This window comes from Lotus japonicus, chromosome 3, assembly GCF_012489685.1.
Source record: "Lotus japonicus ecotype B-129 chromosome 3, LjGifu_v1.2".
Lineage (NCBI taxonomy): Eukaryota > Viridiplantae > Streptophyta > Magnoliopsida > Fabales > Fabaceae > Lotus > Lotus japonicus.
The window spans coordinates 8,676,075-8,695,554 of NC_080043.1; the positions used below are offsets into that span (position 1 = coordinate 8,676,075).

At 35.8% G+C, this 19,480-nt stretch overlaps 3 protein-coding genes and 1 non-coding gene across 4 annotated transcripts; all 4 read right to left on the reverse strand.

Annotated features, from left to right (window-relative positions):
* Positions 1 to 45: 45 nt before the first annotated feature.
* On the reverse strand, positions 46 to 1,573 carry LOC130748819 (chalcone synthase 4-like). Its single transcript, XM_057602063.1, has 2 exons — positions 1,301 to 1,573; positions 46 to 1,170 (listed from the first exon to the last, which is right to left on the reverse strand). The coding sequence occupies exons 1-2, from the start codon at positions 1,476 to 1,478 to the stop codon at positions 179 to 181; spliced, it is 1,170 nt and encodes a 389-aa protein (XP_057458046.1). The 5' UTR covers positions 1,479 to 1,573; the 3' UTR covers positions 46 to 178.
* A 694-nt stretch (positions 1,574 to 2,267) lies between these two features.
* On the reverse strand, positions 2,268 to 4,486 carry LOC130748820 (chlorophyll a-b binding protein 13, chloroplastic). The gene is made up of 3 exons (XM_057602064.1): positions 4,186 to 4,486; positions 3,765 to 3,926; positions 2,268 to 2,978 (listed from the first exon to the last, which is right to left on the reverse strand). Exons 1-3 carry the CDS (start codon positions 4,324 to 4,326, stop codon positions 2,469 to 2,471), a joined length of 813 nt encoding a protein of 270 aa, XP_057458047.1. The 5' UTR covers positions 4,327 to 4,486; the 3' UTR covers positions 2,268 to 2,468.
* A 257-nt stretch (positions 4,487 to 4,743) lies between these two features.
* On the reverse strand, positions 4,744 to 4,816 carry TRNAF-GAA (transfer RNA phenylalanine (anticodon GAA)). Its single transcript has one exon. It is a non-coding gene; the product is annotated as a tRNA-Phe (tRNA).
* A 2,196-nt stretch (positions 4,817 to 7,012) lies between these two features.
* Positions 7,013 to 16,448, reverse strand: LOC130748818 (double-strand break repair protein MRE11). Its single transcript, XM_057602062.1, has 20 exons — positions 16,074 to 16,448; positions 15,858 to 15,948; positions 14,264 to 14,383; positions 14,075 to 14,143; positions 13,888 to 13,979; positions 13,471 to 13,573; positions 13,277 to 13,384; positions 13,112 to 13,174; positions 12,905 to 12,976; positions 12,532 to 12,609; positions 12,074 to 12,136; positions 11,918 to 11,978; positions 11,059 to 11,141; positions 10,483 to 10,596; positions 10,202 to 10,279; positions 9,787 to 9,858; positions 9,471 to 9,694; positions 8,862 to 8,982; positions 8,517 to 8,714; positions 7,013 to 7,766 (listed from the first exon to the last, which is right to left on the reverse strand). The coding sequence occupies exons 1-20, from the start codon at positions 16,373 to 16,375 to the stop codon at positions 7,734 to 7,736; spliced, it is 2,145 nt and encodes a 714-aa protein (XP_057458045.1). The 5' UTR covers positions 16,376 to 16,448; the 3' UTR covers positions 7,013 to 7,733.
* Positions 16,449 to 19,480: the final 3,032 nt, after the last annotated feature.

The following is a 19,480-nucleotide window of genomic DNA, read 5'->3' on the forward strand; positions in this document are numbered from 1 at the left end:
ACAACATGTATCTCATAATTGTTAAGTACTCATCTTTCAAACAACTGAGAAAAAGAAATTAGTTATTCATTAATTTAATTTGAACATACATAATCAAACTTGAGTTTATTTTCATTCCCATAGATAGAAGATCTAATGAGTCTGTAAGTGTTACATAATAATAAAAAAATCAAGTACATCATATGGCCACACTACGCAAAACGACAGTTTCAATAGTAAGTCCAGGTCCAAAACCAAATAAGACACCCCATTCAAGTCCTTCACCAGTGGTTTTGAGTCCATCTTGAGCTGATTTCTTTCTCATTTCATCTAAGATGAATAGGACACATGCACTAGACATGTTACCATAATTACTGAGCACATCTCTAGTGGCATTCATCTTTTCAGGTTTCAACCCCAACTTCTGCTCAACTTGGTCAAGAATTGCTGGGCCACCTGGGTGTGCTATCCAAAAAATTGAGTTGTAATCAGAAATACCTAGTGGTTGGAATGCCTCAATTAGTGCTTTCTCAATGTTCTTTGAAACAATTCCAGGAACATCCTTAAGAAGATGAAAGGTCAATCCTACTTCACGAAGGTGACCATCAATGGCTCCTTCACTATCTGGAGCAATAGTTTGTGCTGTCCAAACCATCTCAAACAAAGGTTTCTCAATTTCTGGAATTGGATCAGAACCAACAATGAGTGCAGCTGCTCCATCTCCAAACAATGCTTGCCCAACTAGGCTGTCTAGGTGAGTGTCACTAGGGCCACGAAAAGTAACTGCAGTAAGTTCAGAACAAACAACTAGCACACGAGCACCTTTGTTGTTTTCAGCTAAGTCCTTAGCCAAACGAAGCACCGTGCCACCTGCAAAGCACCCTTGTTGGTACATCATGTACCTTTTCACATACGGGCGAAGACCTAAGAGTTTGGTGAGTTGATAATCAGCACCGGGCATATCTACACCACTTGTGGTGCAAAATATTAAGTGGGTAATCTTGGACTTAGGTTGACCCCATTCTTTGATAGCCTTGATAGCAGCTTCTTTGCCTAGTCTAGGTACCTCTACCACCACCATGTCTTGCCTAGCATCCAAAGATGGCGCCATATAAGCGCACATGTTAGGGTTCTCTTTCAAAAGATCTTCTGTTAAGTGCATGTATCTCTTCTTGATCATAGACTTATCACCTGAAATCATTTATAAAGAAACAACATTAGTACAATAAAGTCAAGAAAATATCAAAATCTATATGATAATGATAAAAAATGTTATATAGAAACAAAAAAAAATGGAACTAGAGAGAAAAAGAATGCTTACACATGCGCTGAAACTTCTCCTTGAGCTCTGTCTTGTGTTCGCTATTGGTGACTCTGAAGTAGAAATCAGGATAGGTGCTTTGATCAACACAGTTAGGAGGATTTGCAGTGCCAATAGCAAAGATGGTTGCTGGGCCTTCAGCTCTTTGAGCCTTACGAATCTCAGCTACACTCACCATCGTTAAATTCTGTCGCTGGAATAAGGTTTGCACTGCAGTAGTTGTTGTTGTTGTTGGTAGTGTGAGAGAACGTTGTGGTGGAAAGTTGTGAGGGGAGAAGAGAATTTATAAGGGTGCTCCGTGAGAAGGTGGATGGGGTTGGTAGCTGAACTTCACGTGCTGACTACCGTTTTCATTCAACAATTTCTTTCTTTCTTTAATCAACAATAATTTGCTTAGTTGATATTGGTGACCATGTTTGGTCCATGGCGGGCTTGGCTGCGCAGTCAATTAGCTTATGAAGTTTGGTGGAAAATACCTGGATGGCTTTGAAGTTTGAAGACCCTCTATACCTCATTGAAACTAAAACAATAATTTGCTTAGGTAATGACTCATTCACTCCAAGTGTTTCTACTACCATCACATTTTTATTTACTTTTTCTTTATATCTCTATCTGCAACTTATATTTATCACATCACCTATTATATCACTCATATCTTTATTCTTTCGATCTCTTTCTATCTCACTCAAGCGGATTTGAAGTATGAATAGCTTATTATTGTATTAGATATAGCAATTATTTTAGGCAATGATAGTAACATGCTTGAAGATATCTTAAAAAGACTTTTAATATTCAGGATTGATTGAATATTCAGTATTCACTCTTGTCTTTGTAGAGCCATTCTCTGAAATAAAATAAGTGCCTACATGTAACACTTACCCAATATTAATCACCCATTATATTAATCTGAGTAGCTTTATTTTAGTTTTGTTGTTGCAAGTTAATGAAACTATATGACAGCTCAAACTATTCTAAATCGCTTCACTGCTTTCACATTGTTATACTTTTCTCATCTGTGCCTTGGAACAACACAGATTAACATGGGACATTCCAGGTTTAATTCAGAAGTACACTAATCCGACAATCATTATGATCATAATTTACACATCATTAGTTCACCCAAAAGACAATCACAGGGATGGAATTAAAGAAAGAAAAGTCATAGTGTTTAAGACCCAGGCACAAACTTAGTGGCATAGACCCAGGCATTGTTAGCCACAGGGTCATCAAGGTGATCCAAAAGGTTCTCCAAGGGTCCTTTCCCAGTGACAATGGCTTGAACAAAGAAACCAAACATGGAGAACATGGCCAACCTTCCATTCTTGATCTCCTTCACTTTAAGCTCAGCGAAAGTGGCAGGGTCGTCGGCGAGGCCGAGAGGGTCAAAGTACTGGCCACCAGGGTAGAGGTTGTTGCCTTCTCCGACTCCGGGAAGGCCGTTGATGCGGAAGCCTTCGACAAGACCCATGAGAAGAACTTGGAAGCCTAGCACTGCGAGGATGCTTTGTGCGTGGACGAGGTTGGGGTTGCCTAAGTAGTCAAGGCCTCCTTCTGAGAAAATTTGGGATCCTGCTTTGAACCATACTGGCTCTTTGAAGTCCACACGAACCCACTTTTCTAGTACTTCTGGGGTGATGCAGCCTAGTGCTCCAAGCATGGCCCAACGCCCATGGATCACCTTATATATCATACATCATATAACAATTTAGTTTCATTGTTGGTCTCATCATGACAAATGAATCAAATCCACACCATGAAAGAAGATGCTTGTTGTAAAAGATTAATTGAAATTGAGGCCTTTATACTATAAGGCAAATGGTAACCAATTAAGGAGTCAAAACTCAAAAGTGAAATGTATTGTTTGAGAAGTGTAGTATTTAATTTTGGGAAGGAAAGGGTTATCATCATGCCTTCCTAATTGGTGCCATCTCTGGTAAATGATTAATAAGTGAATGTATGGTGTCACAAATATATGTCATGACAGGGCCCGAAATCCCCCTTCTCGTTTGATGTCATCTTCCATGTCACACCAATCAAATTGTGTCATGTAGGCATGAGTATGTACATGGCACAATTTGATTGGTGGGACAGAGAAGAAAACATCAAACAAAGACAGAAGATCTTCATCTGCCATGATAGATAATAATGAATTTCAAAATTAGCATTTTAATTAGTGAATAATAAGGAAAGAGGATATGAGCTTCCATTTTTCATTTTATCAATTCATTGAAGGTTATTCTCTTCAGTAAAGAATTAGTCTTTCAATTCATTAACCAGTGCCTAACGGCAGGACGGACATTAAAATATGTAAAATAAAAGCAGCTGAATGAATGATTGCTAGTGAAAACTAGAAAAGTTCATAGCATTTTGGCTTTTTTCTATAATTGAAATCTTCTGAGAAGTAAAGTACAAAAAAGGAATGAGAAAGAGCCATCATGTTGCAATCTAAGTATGAAAAACTCACCTCAAGAGCCCTGTTCTTGGCAAATGCTTCAGGGTCAGCAGATAACCCAGCAGTGTCCCATCCATAATCACCTGGGAATTCTCCAGTTAAGTATGAAGGGGTCTGAGCTGAAAAGGGTCCCAAGTATTTCACCCTGTCTGGTCCATACCACAAATCATTTCCCTACACATTCACAAACACATACCCAATATTGTATCAGCCTCACAAGTCACAACCAACACTATTAAAAGCATGTTTGGATCAACTTCTCTTTCATCAAAATCAATTCAGTTCTGGAACTTAGAAGCTACTACTCAGAATTGATCCTGACTTTTTTAGAATTAATTGTAGAAGAATTTTCAAACAAGTACTAAGCTATGGTCAATGGTGCATGAGAGTGATTGAGACAAAAAGTGAAGTAAAAAGAGTTGTTGAAGAGTACCATGGTGTATTTCCCAGTTCCCATAGAGACAACATCTCTAAGAGTGTTGGAGTTGGAACCCTTGGTTTGGCCAAGGAAAGGACTTGGTTTAATCACAGTGCCAGAGCTTGCAGTGGTGGCTGCCATCAATGTTGCTGCCATGGCTTGCAAGCTCTCTTAACTTAAAACCTTAGTGTACTCAAAAAAAGATAATAACTAAGAAGAGTTTGTAGAAATGTGTAGAAAGGAAGAGTGAGTATAACATCATATGTAGGGAAAGAGAGTCAGAGGAATGTGTGGTGAGTAACACATGAATGGGAATTGGTGGTGGGGATGGTGTGGTTTGGAGCAACCAATGAGAAGGCTTCAGAGGATTTTATGTATAGATAACTCATATCTTTCTATCCATATTTTATCTCTGCCACCAACTAGATTCTGTCTTTTTAATTTCATTTGTCAGTATCTATTTTGAATTAGGATATGGAAATATGGCACACTCACACTGAAAAATTCCAACAAGTGAAATATCCTTGAAAACATAGGCAAAGGGTGAAAAATTGAAAGAAAAATAAAAAGAAATGCGGTGAACGTGGATCGAACACGTGACCTTCAGATCTTCAGTCTGACGCTCTCCCAACTGAGCTATCCCCGCTTTGTTGACTGGTGGAGCCACTGTATCTTATTAATACCACATTGAATAGCAGTAGTTGAGACTTATTTCTATCACATTAATTTATACATTAATTTTGTAATTTTCTGTGTATGCTTTGATATATTCGGTTAAAGCTTAAAGGCACAAACAAATTTAAAAATTATAAAAAAAGGTTTTTCTTTATAAATGATGAGGTTTTTAATTTTAATACAAAAAGTAGTATTAAAGACTCAAGGTTTGTTCGTAGGCTATACATATATGGAATTTCAACCCAAAAGAGTAACACAATAAGGCATCAAGAATTAAAGCGCAACTCAAAAAAAGTGACTCACAATCACAACTAAGAAACCCAACAAATTCAAGCCAATTATCAAAACAACCAAAAGTATCTACTCATTAGTTTTTTTTTAAAACTGTTGAATTAACCCTTTGCACAGCCTCCTCATTAGATCTAAGAGAATACAATCCTAGTTTCTTCCCCAGAGTCCACACTCTTCGAGGCTCGAGCTCTAACTTCCAACTTCACTACGCCATTATATTTCTTTGACAAGTCCACATTCATGATATCAATGCAAGCATCCCAACAAGCTCCCCATTGCACTGAATTTTCACCCGAAATTTCTGAAACCTCTTCAAATAGAGCTGAAATTATATAGGCACACAAGGCATCATCAACTTGTGCTTTTGTTCTAGCTCTCGCTTTACCTTTTCCTTTTCGCAACTGCAACCTTATTTTCTTGTTTTCAACCTCTTTCCCATAAAAAAAACATGTAATTTATAACCCATGTAACATTTATAGCTTAACTAACTACCCAGTACCCACTAAGCAGAATTGATTGAGAAGAGCAATTTATGATCATCCTCCTCTATTTGTTCTCGTGATCATGATGTGGAAGTTTCGTCTTCTTCTTTTGAGTGCTCTATGGTATGAGATTATGTTTTGCAATGACTCGGCTGCATTGCCATGTTCATCTCAAGAGCATTACAATCAATACTAAAGTTTTTTCACGCTCATTAGAATAATGAAATGCTTGGATGATTACTTGACATACAACAATATGGTCTATTTGGATTGCAATGGACAATCTGGTTTTCCACCTAATTAAGCTAAGATCTTTGCAATGGCCAAGAGCAAGAAAAAATACATTTTATTGCTCCATTTTTATTGGGAATTGTTTCTCTCAAAAAGTACATGAATGCATCAAAGTACAAAGTAAGATGGCTAGAATGTCGTTAGGAAGTCCTCTTAGGGTTTAGGAATTTTTTTTTAAAGGAAGTCCTCTTGGGGTATGAGATAGTAGTCTTTTCCGTTCAAAACTTATTCGTTTGCCATGTATAATTTATGTATATCAGTTTTGGTTACATCTTTTATTCAAATCTGATTCTTACAGTAATAAAAATTATCGTGCTTATAGAAATAAAACATTCTTATCTTAACAGCACTGAAAGTACCTTACGTCACAAGCAATATCTGAAACTCCTATCTAATGTTTGCAGCTTGAATGGTCTAAAATAGAAAATCTACGAGCCATGCCTATGGGTGTTTGTACAGTTAAATTTAAAAAAATTACACTTCAAGGATTGACTAAAAAAAGGAGCTTTAATTTCACTTTCACATATAACATGTCACTCGAAATTTATGATCATCCTCCTCTATTTGTTCTCGTGATCATGATGTGGAAGTTTCGTCTTCTTCTTTTGAGTGCTCTATGGTATGAGATTATGTTTTGCAATGACTCGGCTGCATTGCCATGTTCATCTCAAGAGCATTACAATCAATACTAAAGTTTTTTCACGCTCATTAGAATAATGAAATGCTTGGATGATTACTTGACATACAACAATATGGTCTATTTGGATTGCAATGGACAATCTGGTTTTCCACCTAATTAAGCTAAGATCTTTGCAATGGCCAAGAGCAAGAAAAAATACATTTTATTGCTCCATTTTTATTGGGAATTGTTTCTCTCAAAAAGTACATGAATGCATCAAAGTACAAAGTAAGATGGCTAGAATGTCGTTAGGAAGTCCTCTTAGGGTTTAGGAATTTTTTTTTAAAGGAAGTCCTCTTGGGGTATGAGATAGTAGTCTTTTCCGTTCAAAACTTATTCGTTTGCCATGTATAATTTATGTATATCAGTTTTGGTTACATCTTTTATTCAAATCTGATTCTTACAGTAATAAAAATTATCGTGCTTATAGAAATAAAACATTCTTATCTTAACAGCACTGAAAGTACCTTACGTCACAAGCAATATCTGAAACTCCTATCTAATGTTTGCAGCTTGAATGGTCTAAAATAGAAAATCTACGAGCCATGCCTATGGGTGTTTGTACAGTTAAATTTAAAAAAATTACACTTCAAGGATTGACTAAAAAAAGGAGCTTTAATTTCACTTTCACATATAACATGTCACTCGAAATTTAATGGCTTTATCCCCCCCCCCCCCCTTGGGAACGTATCCAGCATAACATAAACTGGTTGGTCGGCTCCTTGAACGAGTTGAAGACCGTGAAAAGCTTTCAACGTAGCAGCGCTACAACGTTCAAATGTTAGTAGCTCCCTAACACACAGGCGCTATGTAAAGCATGAAACCATGAGTGTCTGATGCCTAAACAATACTTTCTCTGCACATCAAAATCACACTAAATAAGTAAGTTCCTAGAAAATAAGCTGGTCGGTCGGCTCCCCCAAGTAACCGGGTTCTTTTCTTTTTTGGCTCCTCATGTAGGGTTCTTGTCTGTCATTACTTTCTGCAATCTGGTGAACCATCATTAAATCCAAGGCAAAACGCTTCTAACTAGTTGAAGGCTCAACTGCTATTTTTTTGCACAAGGTAATGCAGCTAAATCATTCATCCTATGACAGCAATTTATCTTGTCATAAGGCCTGTCTGTGTAAAACACATCCAAGTGTTCACCTTCTTAGAGCTCCATAGTTTTTGGTCACCTAGAAACAAGAAAAATGGATTTAGTTCCATGAAACCATACAACTCCTAGTTTCTGTGCATAACTGTTATCACTATATATACACGCACACACACATATATATTATCTAAAATTTTAAAATAAAAAATATAATCCTAAAAATGTATAATGACATATACCATGTCAAAAAATATTTCAAAAGTAAAATTACCCTAATTTTCAACAATAAGTTATATTCAATTAATTTTATAATAGTGAAAGTTTTCACCCAAAAATTTAAACATAATATATATATATATATATATATATATATATAATAATACAAAATTGATCTAATATTATTATAATAATATTAAACAACTACAAATCAGTTGTTTATCAAAAAAAAACTACAAATCAGTTTTATTTGTTATTCGAATAAAAATGATTAACTTACTAAATAGTAAATACAACAACGGGCAAATTATTACTTTCTAATGCACGAAAAATTTAAGAATTAAAAGATGAAGAAAAATATAATTATAAATAAAATGAATTCACATTTGCAATATTAAAAATATGGGGGGCCAAAATCATGGAATCACTAAATTTAGGTGACCAAAATTGCTAAAAGAGAAGTAGGGGATCAAATTGTAGAATTATTAAAATAGGAGGACTAAAATTGAGAAAAATATAGGGGACCAAAATCACAGAATCATTAATCTGGGTGACTAAAAGTGCAATTAAGTCTAAATGATAATAAACAAGTGAAGAAATGAAAGGAGACACAAACCCGAGGTTGAGACTTATTTAATCTCTTTCTGACATTGTCATCATCGTCGTCATCATCATCATCATTGTTCATCAGCATTCTATGGACTGAAGAGTTTTCTGATTTCCTTCCACGTTTAGAATTAGAAGGCTGGTTAGATCCTCTGCCTCTTCCCTTTGGAGCAGCCCTCTTGCGTCCTGGCAGCTTAGATTCATTTTCCTATGCAATGTAAGATGCAGCAGATCCAACTTAATCACTGAGAATGTCAAAGATGTTTACAATCCAAAGAATATATATATAAAAAACAAATTGAAGGTACTGCTAACTAAGGAATGCGATACGCAAAGAATTGCCTTTGGTCCATACCGAACTGTCATCAACACCTTCGACCGCATTTTGAATGGCATCATCACTTGAAGCAGATGCCAAGTTATCCCCACCATCAGCAACACTTCGAATGGCAGTTGATGCAGCAACCGATGCAGATCTGCATTTAATCAATAAAATCATGTTGAATATTTATCCACAGCCAACACAACATCGGTAGAGCACCAAAGGGACTGTATATAAGCCCAACAATGGGGAAAACTAATCCTTTAGATTATTATCATGCATGTTCTCTAAAACTAGCTTTGTCCACACTGGCCAAAGTAAAAGGGATGCATGCAACTCGGAAGTCAGATATCAGAGTCATAGCTCTTAAGAAAATAAATTTTCTGAGATAGGATACTGAGTTGAGCCAATATCTCTGTGCTATAGCTGATCCCGTAACCATATTTTTAGTCTTTACCGAAGACAGACACCAAATTCAGCGAGACCAAAATAAGAAATGTAATTCCCCTCTAACATGATTTTAAATTTTAATTAGAAAGTGTTTTGAAGGAGTTGGGATCAATCCATATCCCCTCTTGATTTACTTTGCATCTTAGAATTCATAAAAGCTACTGAAATGAATTATTTCTCAGCAAATGCAACCTCTGTGAAGAGCGAAAGCCTAAAGCTCCATCAAGGGTCGTCTGCTTCAAGGTGCTGGAATCCTTGCCTCTGCCCCTGCCCCGGCCCCTTCCTCTGGTTTGAGTTTGAGATGTACTAGAGGACCCTCTCCGGCCTCTTGTGCTTGGCTTAGAGCTAGACATTGGCATGGCATCTTCATCATCACTGAAGGAAACCGCACTTCCAGCTCCAGCAGCTCGGAAATCCTATCAGAATCACAAGAGAAGCTAAGAATGAAGGTCATAAATAATATTAATACCTGCCCAAAATACTGCTTTTGTAATCAATATTGCAATACCTCCAATGACTGAGCACCAGCGGTGAACTGTGTGGGTTCCTTGGAGAGTACAGATCGTTCCTTGACCCGTTCCTACAACAAAAGGGAGAACCTACTGAGAGTCATTCATGACATGTACATGTATGTTCAATGCATCAAATTATTGTGATCACTGATCACACAGCCACACCTAGTAAAAATTTATCAAGACGACAAGACCACAAAAGTGGAAATATGCAAACAAAATTTTGATCAATGAAGGTCCAGAGAACAGGGCAACTGTTGTGCCTGGATTATCTGCAGCTACTATAATGCTATATCACGAAAGCCCTAATAATAGCTGGGCCTAACCACAAGAAAATTGTATGTTAACTTCAAATTTATTGGAGAATATTTGATTCCTAAATTAATGAAAACCAATGATGAAGATTCTAACCTCCAAGCACTCTCCAACTTTAACGACTAAATCTTCATTGTCAAACTGCAGGTTATCTGAATCCTTAGCAATTTTATTCTGCACAAACACAGAAGTAAGTCATCAATGAGAAGAGGAAGGAATATGACATTAAGACAAGAGCATACTAGAATATGAGAAGAGACAGTGTACTTAATCTCAGTAACTAAGTATGCTGTAGAGTACTAAATGGACCAGATGCTCCAACATAGCATTATCATAGACAAAAGCATACAGCAGATAAATGCAATATGGTAACTTACTCTTGTTTCAACAATATTGTTTTGTACACAAGTGTAAAATGCCATTTTATCATCCTTGTTCACAAAATTGTGCAATGCAATATCCAAATCATTGACAGGAAGTATCTCCATTTTCTGCAAAACGATAGCGTAAGATAGCTTGAAAGATAAAATCACATGAATTAGATTTGTTTTATATTTATATTCCTTATCTACAATGAAATCTAAAGCCAATCCAGAATTCTAATTACAAATAAATTTGTCCAATAAAATTATACAGGAAAATCAAACTTAAACTGTAGTAAATCAGAACTTTTATTGAGTTACAAATCACATGGACAAATATGCAAAAGAGATTGGATGATCCTTGCTACTGATGATTATATTTTTTTCATTGCATCCTTTGTTGAACGAGGACATCATATCCTTTAAACTTATCCAGCCAAATTCAAGAAAATTAGATTGTGAATTCAATATATCATATACAGACTACAGTATACAGTAACATATGCGGCTGTTCATTGTATTAACAGAAAATATCCATAAAAGCCATCTGTAGAGAGAGTAAAAGAGCGAAGTACTCAGTGATTGAAGTACCAGATTATTTTCAGCAACTAAAGCCTCAATGTTCTGTTGATTTAATTCTTCTGGACGAAGACGTTCAGAATCATCAATTTTACCTGCAAAAGAAGAATGCCAGGGTAACTAACTTTACTCCCATGTTTTCAGTTAAAAAATGGCATTATCACAGTTTTTCAAATTATGTAACTTGACTAAATAAAAAATAAAAAAGAGAGTCAGTAAATGCCACTTGGGACTTTAGTCACTTTGAATAACGATCACATATGACTTACATGTCCTTAATGTTGATTCTAAATTTCCAATCACAACAAAAACAACAGAAAGGAGGAGTAACTCAAGCAAATGAAACTAATGTCTAGATGTGTATGGGTATTGGTATAATAGCATCTGGCAATTATAAATATCTTATATAAGTGATCTTATGCCCTCTCTGTTGCTTTTGGGAATTAAAGGATTTGGATCTTGTAAGTTTTTATTTAGGTTAGTAATAAGCATGTGCAATCCATGTGCAAAATTCTGTAACAGATATTACTGAAATAAATTCAGGGGTAACTGTTTCTTTAAACAGATCATAACTGTTTCTTAAAACAGATCACAAGGGGCAATGTCATATGTTTTGAGGTAACAGTGTCAATGGTGTGCGCTTGGACAAGGTGAAACTGAATTTTTCAAAAATAAAAAATAAAAGAAAGAACTAGATAAACCTGAACAAGAAATATACTTTGCAGGTTAAGAAGTAAATAAAAAATAAAATTTTCTGAAGGTCCCTCAAGAGAATTAATGAAAGACGCCTGACTAGGATATTGTAACTGCAAAATACTATGCTGTTGATATCAAATGAACCGGTACAGAAAGGTAGAAGAAGTAAGATTACCTTCATTCTTGGCCTTTTTTGCAGACTTCGAGAATATAAGAATGTCTTGGGGGTTTGCAACCTAATATAAGAATGACCAATCAAAACTACAAAACAAACCTCAAGTAAAATCAACATTAGCATAGTAATTCAGGAAGAGTGATAGATAGAAATTACCTTCCCTACATATTTCTGCCCAAATCTTTGAGGATTTATAGTCATAAATCCAGAGTAGTCGACCTGTAAATTACATTGTAAAAGTTAAGGTCGTCCAGAAACCATTATGCAGTGTCTAATGAAAATATGGAACTGGGTGTCCGTTATAGCCAATAGAATAAACACTGAAACGGAAGTTCAAATAAAAGTTCATAACAAATTATTTCTTTTGATGGATTTGAGAATCTGAATCCAGGTATCACGAATGGGGTTTAATTGATTTACTATCACGAAAAATACTATGTTTTCTAGTAAGAACTTTTCAGGAAGAAAAGTGTAAGATCAAAACCAGTAAGATTATAGAAGAAATGAATTGCAGATTAATCATTCAGCTAAATGAAAAGCTTAATTGGAGGGAGGAAGCTTCCTCAAATATAGAAGTGGTATTCAAAAGTGGTGTTATAGTACATAGAAATTACCTTGATACGAATTAGTGGAAGCTTGAGTTCTGCTCTATGGACAGCCTGCTTACTAGATTTTTCTATAAGCTTCCCGACCTGAACAATCTTTTACTATCAAAATACAGTTGCTACACATATGACTACAGGTCCCTCCACAAAGATAATTTGCAAATGTTAAGTTCTGCTCACGAATTCCACTATGGTTTCCAAACAGATTATAAAGCAGAGTAGCAAATTTTACCACAACAGAATAAGCATGTTTTAATATAGAGTAACTAGGTGAGCCTCTCCCACAGAAAAACTAGGCAACCAAACCAAAAGGGCACAGAAAAATATATGGCAAATGAAAAATGCAGAAAAAAAATTCATCCAATATTAACAGCCCACATACCACTTTGTCCAGATGTTCAAGAATAGAATGTTGATCATTGGGATCAATATCAGGCTCATCTTTTAATATAATCTGTGTTATGAAGATTTCAATGATTATTGATGAACAATAAGATGGCTTGAAATGTCAAGCACTTGAGAAATGAAAATTTTAGTACTTAATTAATAAAACAAAGGAAACCAAAATAATATCAGTGCTTGACCTCACCTCTGTATACTCAAAAGGCCGCACAGATTTTAAAGGTATCTTAGTTGGGCGATATTGATTTCCCTGTCAAAAACGATCAAGTCGTCAAGCACTTAGAATATATAGAAATGACAAAATATTTGTTACAATGAAAGAGGCATTTAGATCTCATTATATATATACAACCTTAATTTCTAAAAGAAGTACATGCTTTGGCTTCGATTCTCCATCAATTAGTGATGTTGCAACTGATGACCCTGGTTGCGAAATGTGAAATCCCATCCCAGAAACTTCCTGAAGAAAATTAGAATCCAATTAAGTATGCAGAACATAGCATGTATCTATCTGGAACCATTTTAAGAGAAGTTTAAACAGTAGACCTGTGGGTCAACCAAACATTCATGCTCATGTCCCCACACAATGAAGTCCAGGAAGCGTGGCAGGAAGTGCTCATTTATTGCATTTTTTGGATTCATTTTCACTCTGCAAACCATTGTTGAAAACAAGATCAACAATCTTGTTGATTAAAATCTAAAACTCAGATACTGTACATCATTGACCGATAATTTCAAGATGCTTAAATCTCAGATTGTACGAACACATTTTTATCAATATGTGATATTTCATGCAATCACTGAAAAAAAAAACACATATAAAGACATAGTCTGTGTTTGGAAACTCAATAGACTTCCACGTTTGGGGAAGAAGTAATTATGAGAGAAGCTACTAGGAGTAGCTTTTGTGATCGGAGAAATGATTCTGAGATGATTATAAGTGGATCCAAACATGTTGATAACCTGTTCTGATGAAGTACCAGAATGTTGAACCAATCAGAAACTTGACACCCTTCCTGAGATTCAGGACGCATCCACTGCACAGCATGTGGTGTCTGAAAAAGAAATAAAATAACATGTCACACCAATATGTAAGTACACTTTAACCAATCAATGAACTGTTTCAAAGTAAATTTTATCAGTAGCATACTTGAAACATCCTATTAAGCCGTTCATCTCTAATGTTCCCCAGACCATACAGAGCTACAGCTGTTGAACCCTGCAAGTCATACAATACAGCCCAGGAAAAAAAATGAGATTTACAATCATCATCCTTTTCTCTCCTTTTTTTTCCCATATTAGGATATCTGCATTTGTTCAACAATATCCAAAAACAAACCTTCTTGATAAGAATAGGGTGTAGAGTGATCTGACCAACACCAGAACCCCCAAGAACTGTTTTCCCAAAGTAGTTGACAAGATTACATGCCGAGAGAATATCAACAACAGAAAGGTTGTCCTGTCATAATAATTTAATCAGGAATACATTTTTGTTACAGTTTAGAATAGATGTAAACAAATTATAATTAAGTAGAAAAAATATTAATGTACATGAAATCGGTTTCCATATAATGTAAATGATTTTTTAAAAAACGTGTGAGTGGAGATCGTAGAAGTGGACTAGAATCAGAAAATAGTATCTATTGCCTGTACAGTGCTATAAACAGCCAAAAGCTACTTGTAATCTACAAAGTCCATTAGAAATCATTAACCCCTTTCATGACCCCTCTCTACCACGGATCCAAAACCCAAGGGGAAAAAAATCATCATCCCTTTGACATCTATGATGATCTCTCCCAGTCCTCAGTTTACAATGTATGTCCTTCTTCCAAACTCTTAGTTATTTATAGTTCATTTTAGCCAATTGTAGTTCTGAATAATGACTAAGTAACGGAATCAATCAAATGCATTTCAACAAGCAAATTTTACCATAAAGCATGTCTTCAAACATGCCAACTTTAAAAAGGATCAATAATTTCTGGCAAACACAGAAACTTCTGAAAAAAAATTATTTTCGTATACAATGGTGACAATGAGATTTGAACCCATCACCCCATGCAATCTACGCAAGCCCCTTCATCACTAGCCCAATCCTAAACTTGAAACATATTTTCTACTGCATCATCTTTCATCTTGATTGTCCATGTTTAAATGCAGCAGTGGCCAATGAACAAACCAAGTCAAAGCCATTGGACTCGCATAAACCCTCAACAAATTACGGTCGTGGATTTGATTCCTTTTAAATGAGTCATGCAATTTAGAAAGCAAAGGGAAAAATTATGACCACCAATTGAAAAACCAATAGCTGAGATTGTTATAAAATACATGCAAATGTAATGTTTCTAAAATCTACCCCAGTTCAAACCAATACTTATAACTCCACTCTCTACCCATTTAAAGTGACCCCCCACTTTAGAACAGCAAAATTCTACAATACTGGTACAATAAAGACTCCACTAATAGCAAAGTAGATTAGCATCCTGTCACGCTTTTTTTTTTCTGATTCTTGATATACAGGCTACAGATTAACTCAAAGCAAAACACCAACACCAACAATTAACAAACATTACATCCACGTTCCACAGTAAACAAAACAAAAGCAAGTGGAAAAAGACTCCACTGCTCATAACTCCACTCTCTAAAATGTGATAAAATACATGCACATGTGATGTTTCTAAAATCTACCCAGTTCAAACCAATATTTATAACTCCCCTCTCTACCCGTTTAAAGTGGCCCCTCACTTTCGAGTAGCAAAACTCTACAATCCTGAAACAATAAAGACTCCACTGATGGAAAAGTAGATTAGCAGCCTGTCAGGCTTTAGATTAACTCAAAGCAAAACACCAACACCAGCAAACAATACAACTACATGAAGAAAAAAAAGTCCAAATTCATAGATATATCAATGCCACAGGTTTATATAGATTCATACCACGCCTGCGGGATCGTCATGATTTCCATGAATGGTAAAAACCGGCAAGCCAACATTAAAGTGAGGATCTTCATAATTCACATGACCAAACCTGTAAAATCAAAAACAATACACAATCTTAACAATCTCACATTCACAAAACCAAAACTTCAAATTAAAAATCCAAAACTGAAGACCATTTAACCAATGAAATGGAGAATGAGAAAGAAACTTAACGTGTTCTGGAAATTAAGGGTCTGGTCACTAACAACTTGGAAGGGAACGGGTCGATCATTGAGGCAATAGCGACGGAGAATCTCAATGGCCTTGACTAACGTTGACCTAGTTGGCTTGTTCTCGTGGAAGAGGTCACCGCCGAGTAGCATGAAGTCGACCTGCTTCTCCTCCGCGATGGAGCAAATCTCTTCGAATGCTTGGAATGAGTCGTGGCGGCGCACCTCGTCTTTCTCCATGTACCCGAGGTGGCAGTCGGTGGCTACCAGTATGCGAAGCGTGTCCGTGGCTTCGGCTTCCGCCATGGATGCTCGCGGTGAAGGAACACAAGAAGTTGCAGTGACTAGTGAGTATACTCTGAAGAATTTTGGGTCTTATTCTGTGAAAATAATAACAGAGTGGAAAAAATCATTTTTCGCATTCTTTTATTCTAATTTTTATAAATTTTAACTCTTAAAAAGTTTTTTTTTTTTTGTAAAAATTTCATTGCTCTAACTTGACCACTGTAATCGAGCTTTTTGAATTAGGGTTAAGTTGCTAGGTCATTCGGTTACGCGATGCAGGTAAGTGGTTAACTCCTAGCAACTGAACATACGAGAACGTTCACATGCATAAAAGGTTTGCTCTCGCTCTCACTAAGGTAGACTTACACTTGTCACTAAAGTAGACAAGTGTAAATAGATGAAATACCAGCAACTTACTTCTTAACCTATTGAAGCCCAGGTGGTGAGGGGACGGCAAGGCTAAAATTCTTAGCCTTGGTCGTTTGTTCTTCTGGGTAGGTTGAGGACGTAGCTTAGCCATTGAAGATACTGCTACAAGGAAATTTTGTCCGAGGTGACTAAGTATTCTATGGCACTCGATGTGTATTATTTTGAGAGCTGAGCTTTGCTTTCTTCCTAAATGAATGTAATGCGTGAAAATAATGTACAATATTTATCTAAGTTAAAACAATTTGGATGCATGAAAAGGCTTTGGAAAAAAGAAAACAATCGTAAACAAGAAGGGATAGCCTACTTACTTGAAAGTGAAGGTTTTAAGGAAACGAAGCTGGAGAACTCTCGAGTTCTGACTAAGAAGAAAACTTATTATTTATAAAGTTATTTAATATATGAACAATCCTAAATGTTATGAATAAAACATTGCGAGAAACACAAGAATGAACATGTGGCTTTTAATCATACGTGGATATTGTGGGACACTTCTATGGATAAAATTAATAATATAAAAGGGAAGAATGACCAATCAAGAGACAAATTCGTCTCGTAACACGTCACATTTCTGTTAATGTATTTCGAAGTTTTTGTCCTTTGAGGGTTTGAAAATACTCGTTGTGTTCTCTTTCTACGATGACAATTCATATGTCGTACGGTTTGACCTCTTACACTATAATCTGGGAGGTCAACGGATAAGTAAATGTTTAATGTAATAAATGTCATGTCATGACAGATAATAATGAATATTAAAATATTTTAATGCTGAAAATATATAAGATTAACCATTTTAAAAGCGTTTCATCGGTGAACCATCATATTTGACTATTATAATATTATCTAAGGGTCAGATATGATTATTCACAAGTAAACCACTTTTATAATGGTCCATGGTAAAACAACCCTTAAATGATTATTAAAAAACTTCCTTTCAAACAAAAAAATTGAAAAACCTAACAACCCTTGTATAAAGAGAAATACCATAAAATTTATCTTTTTTTAAAAAATTATTTTTTCAAGAATATTTGGAGGGGTGAAAAGGCAAAAGATGAATGTTTAATAAGTAAATGTCTAATGTGATGACATATAATAATAACTATTAAAATAACATTTAATGATAAAAATATATGAGTTGGACCATTTAAAAGCGGTTCACTAGTAAACCATTTGCAATAACATTAAACAAATTCAATATTTATTTAATATAAGGTCCCTCGCCGGAACAAATAAAAAAAGGGATCTCTCATTTGTAAAGTGTTTGGGTAGGTCCTCGCCGGAGCCCTGGGCGCCGGCGAGTGCTGACTATGTTAATAGTAGGTTTACGTGGATTTAAAAAAAAATACACATCCTAAAATTAAATTAAATTAACAAAATTAAATCAAATTAACAAAATTAAATTAAATTAGAAACCAAATCAACCCCAATTCTAAATCCATAATTCATCTTCATTAAAATAATCTTCTTAAACAAAATCTCCAATTTCTTCTCCCTTTTTCCATACCTTCCTCCGCCTGAAGCAGTACTCCAAATCTACAACAAACATTTTGGCTTCAACCCCCACCTGCAACCAGATCTAGGAACACACAACATAGAATAACTCTTCTGAATCACCATACAGTCAGCAGCCCAACAGACAACTTGATTTCAGTGATTGAACTACCAACATACACAAACACAACATGTTGCTCCAGATGTTGGAACATATGGCTGTGACATTTGTCCCTGCGGATCTGCTGTGTGTTTGGCTGATTTTTTTAGAAGCTTTGGATGGATTTCGTGATAATCAAGTTAGGGTTATTGAAGAAGCTTCTTTGTTCTATCTGGAATATAATATAGTGGAATCAAATATGTTGAAGAGGATTTGATTTGGTTTAAATTGTGAAAGTTGTTATCTTTTGTTCAAATCTTATTTGATAAGATTTGTTACTGGTTTAAAAGATTTGTTCCAGATCTGTTTTGTGGACTTTATTTTCGTGCAAGCCCATTGAAGATCAAGACCTGAAGACTGGCTATTTAAGGAGGCTTAACCTTAGTTGCAAAGCGTGCGTTGGGCACCCAAGGATTGTGCTTTTAGGGTTTTGTTTTGTGAGTCCTTGTTTCTGTTATTTTGTACACCTCTCTACTGCCTCCATTGATAATCATATGGCTTAGAGTTAGTTTGTTTAGTTGAGTTGTAATCTCTTCAAATATGTGTTTGATCTTGAGATCATCTTTGCTCTTGTTGTGAGTTGTAAGGGATCGATCATTGTGGCAGTGATCATTAGGAGTTAGGGGAAGTTTCCTCGTAGCTTAGAGGGAAGGGCTAAGCTAGATTCACTACTTGTAATAGTGGTAAACATTGAAGAGGCTCTATACTAAGGGGGAGTAACTTAGGTATAGGAGGGACTTTCGTGTATGACCTAAGAGTTATTACTAAGATAGTGAATTGACTCCTAGATTGGTATCCTCCAGACGTAGGTGTTTTGACACTGAACTAGGTTAACAATTCTCTGTGTTTTTTGGTGATTTATTGTTGCTAATGTGCTGTTTTTAATGTATTAAACGTTGTGGCTTAATTTCTGTACTGTTGTGCAATTGTCGAACCGATTGTCCCGACATCGCGTTCGACATCTGTCCTGTGCACGAACCAGAATTTCAAACCCCAACCTGGAACCAGATCTGTGAATCGAAGGGCAAAGGCTCTTGCTCTCAACTACT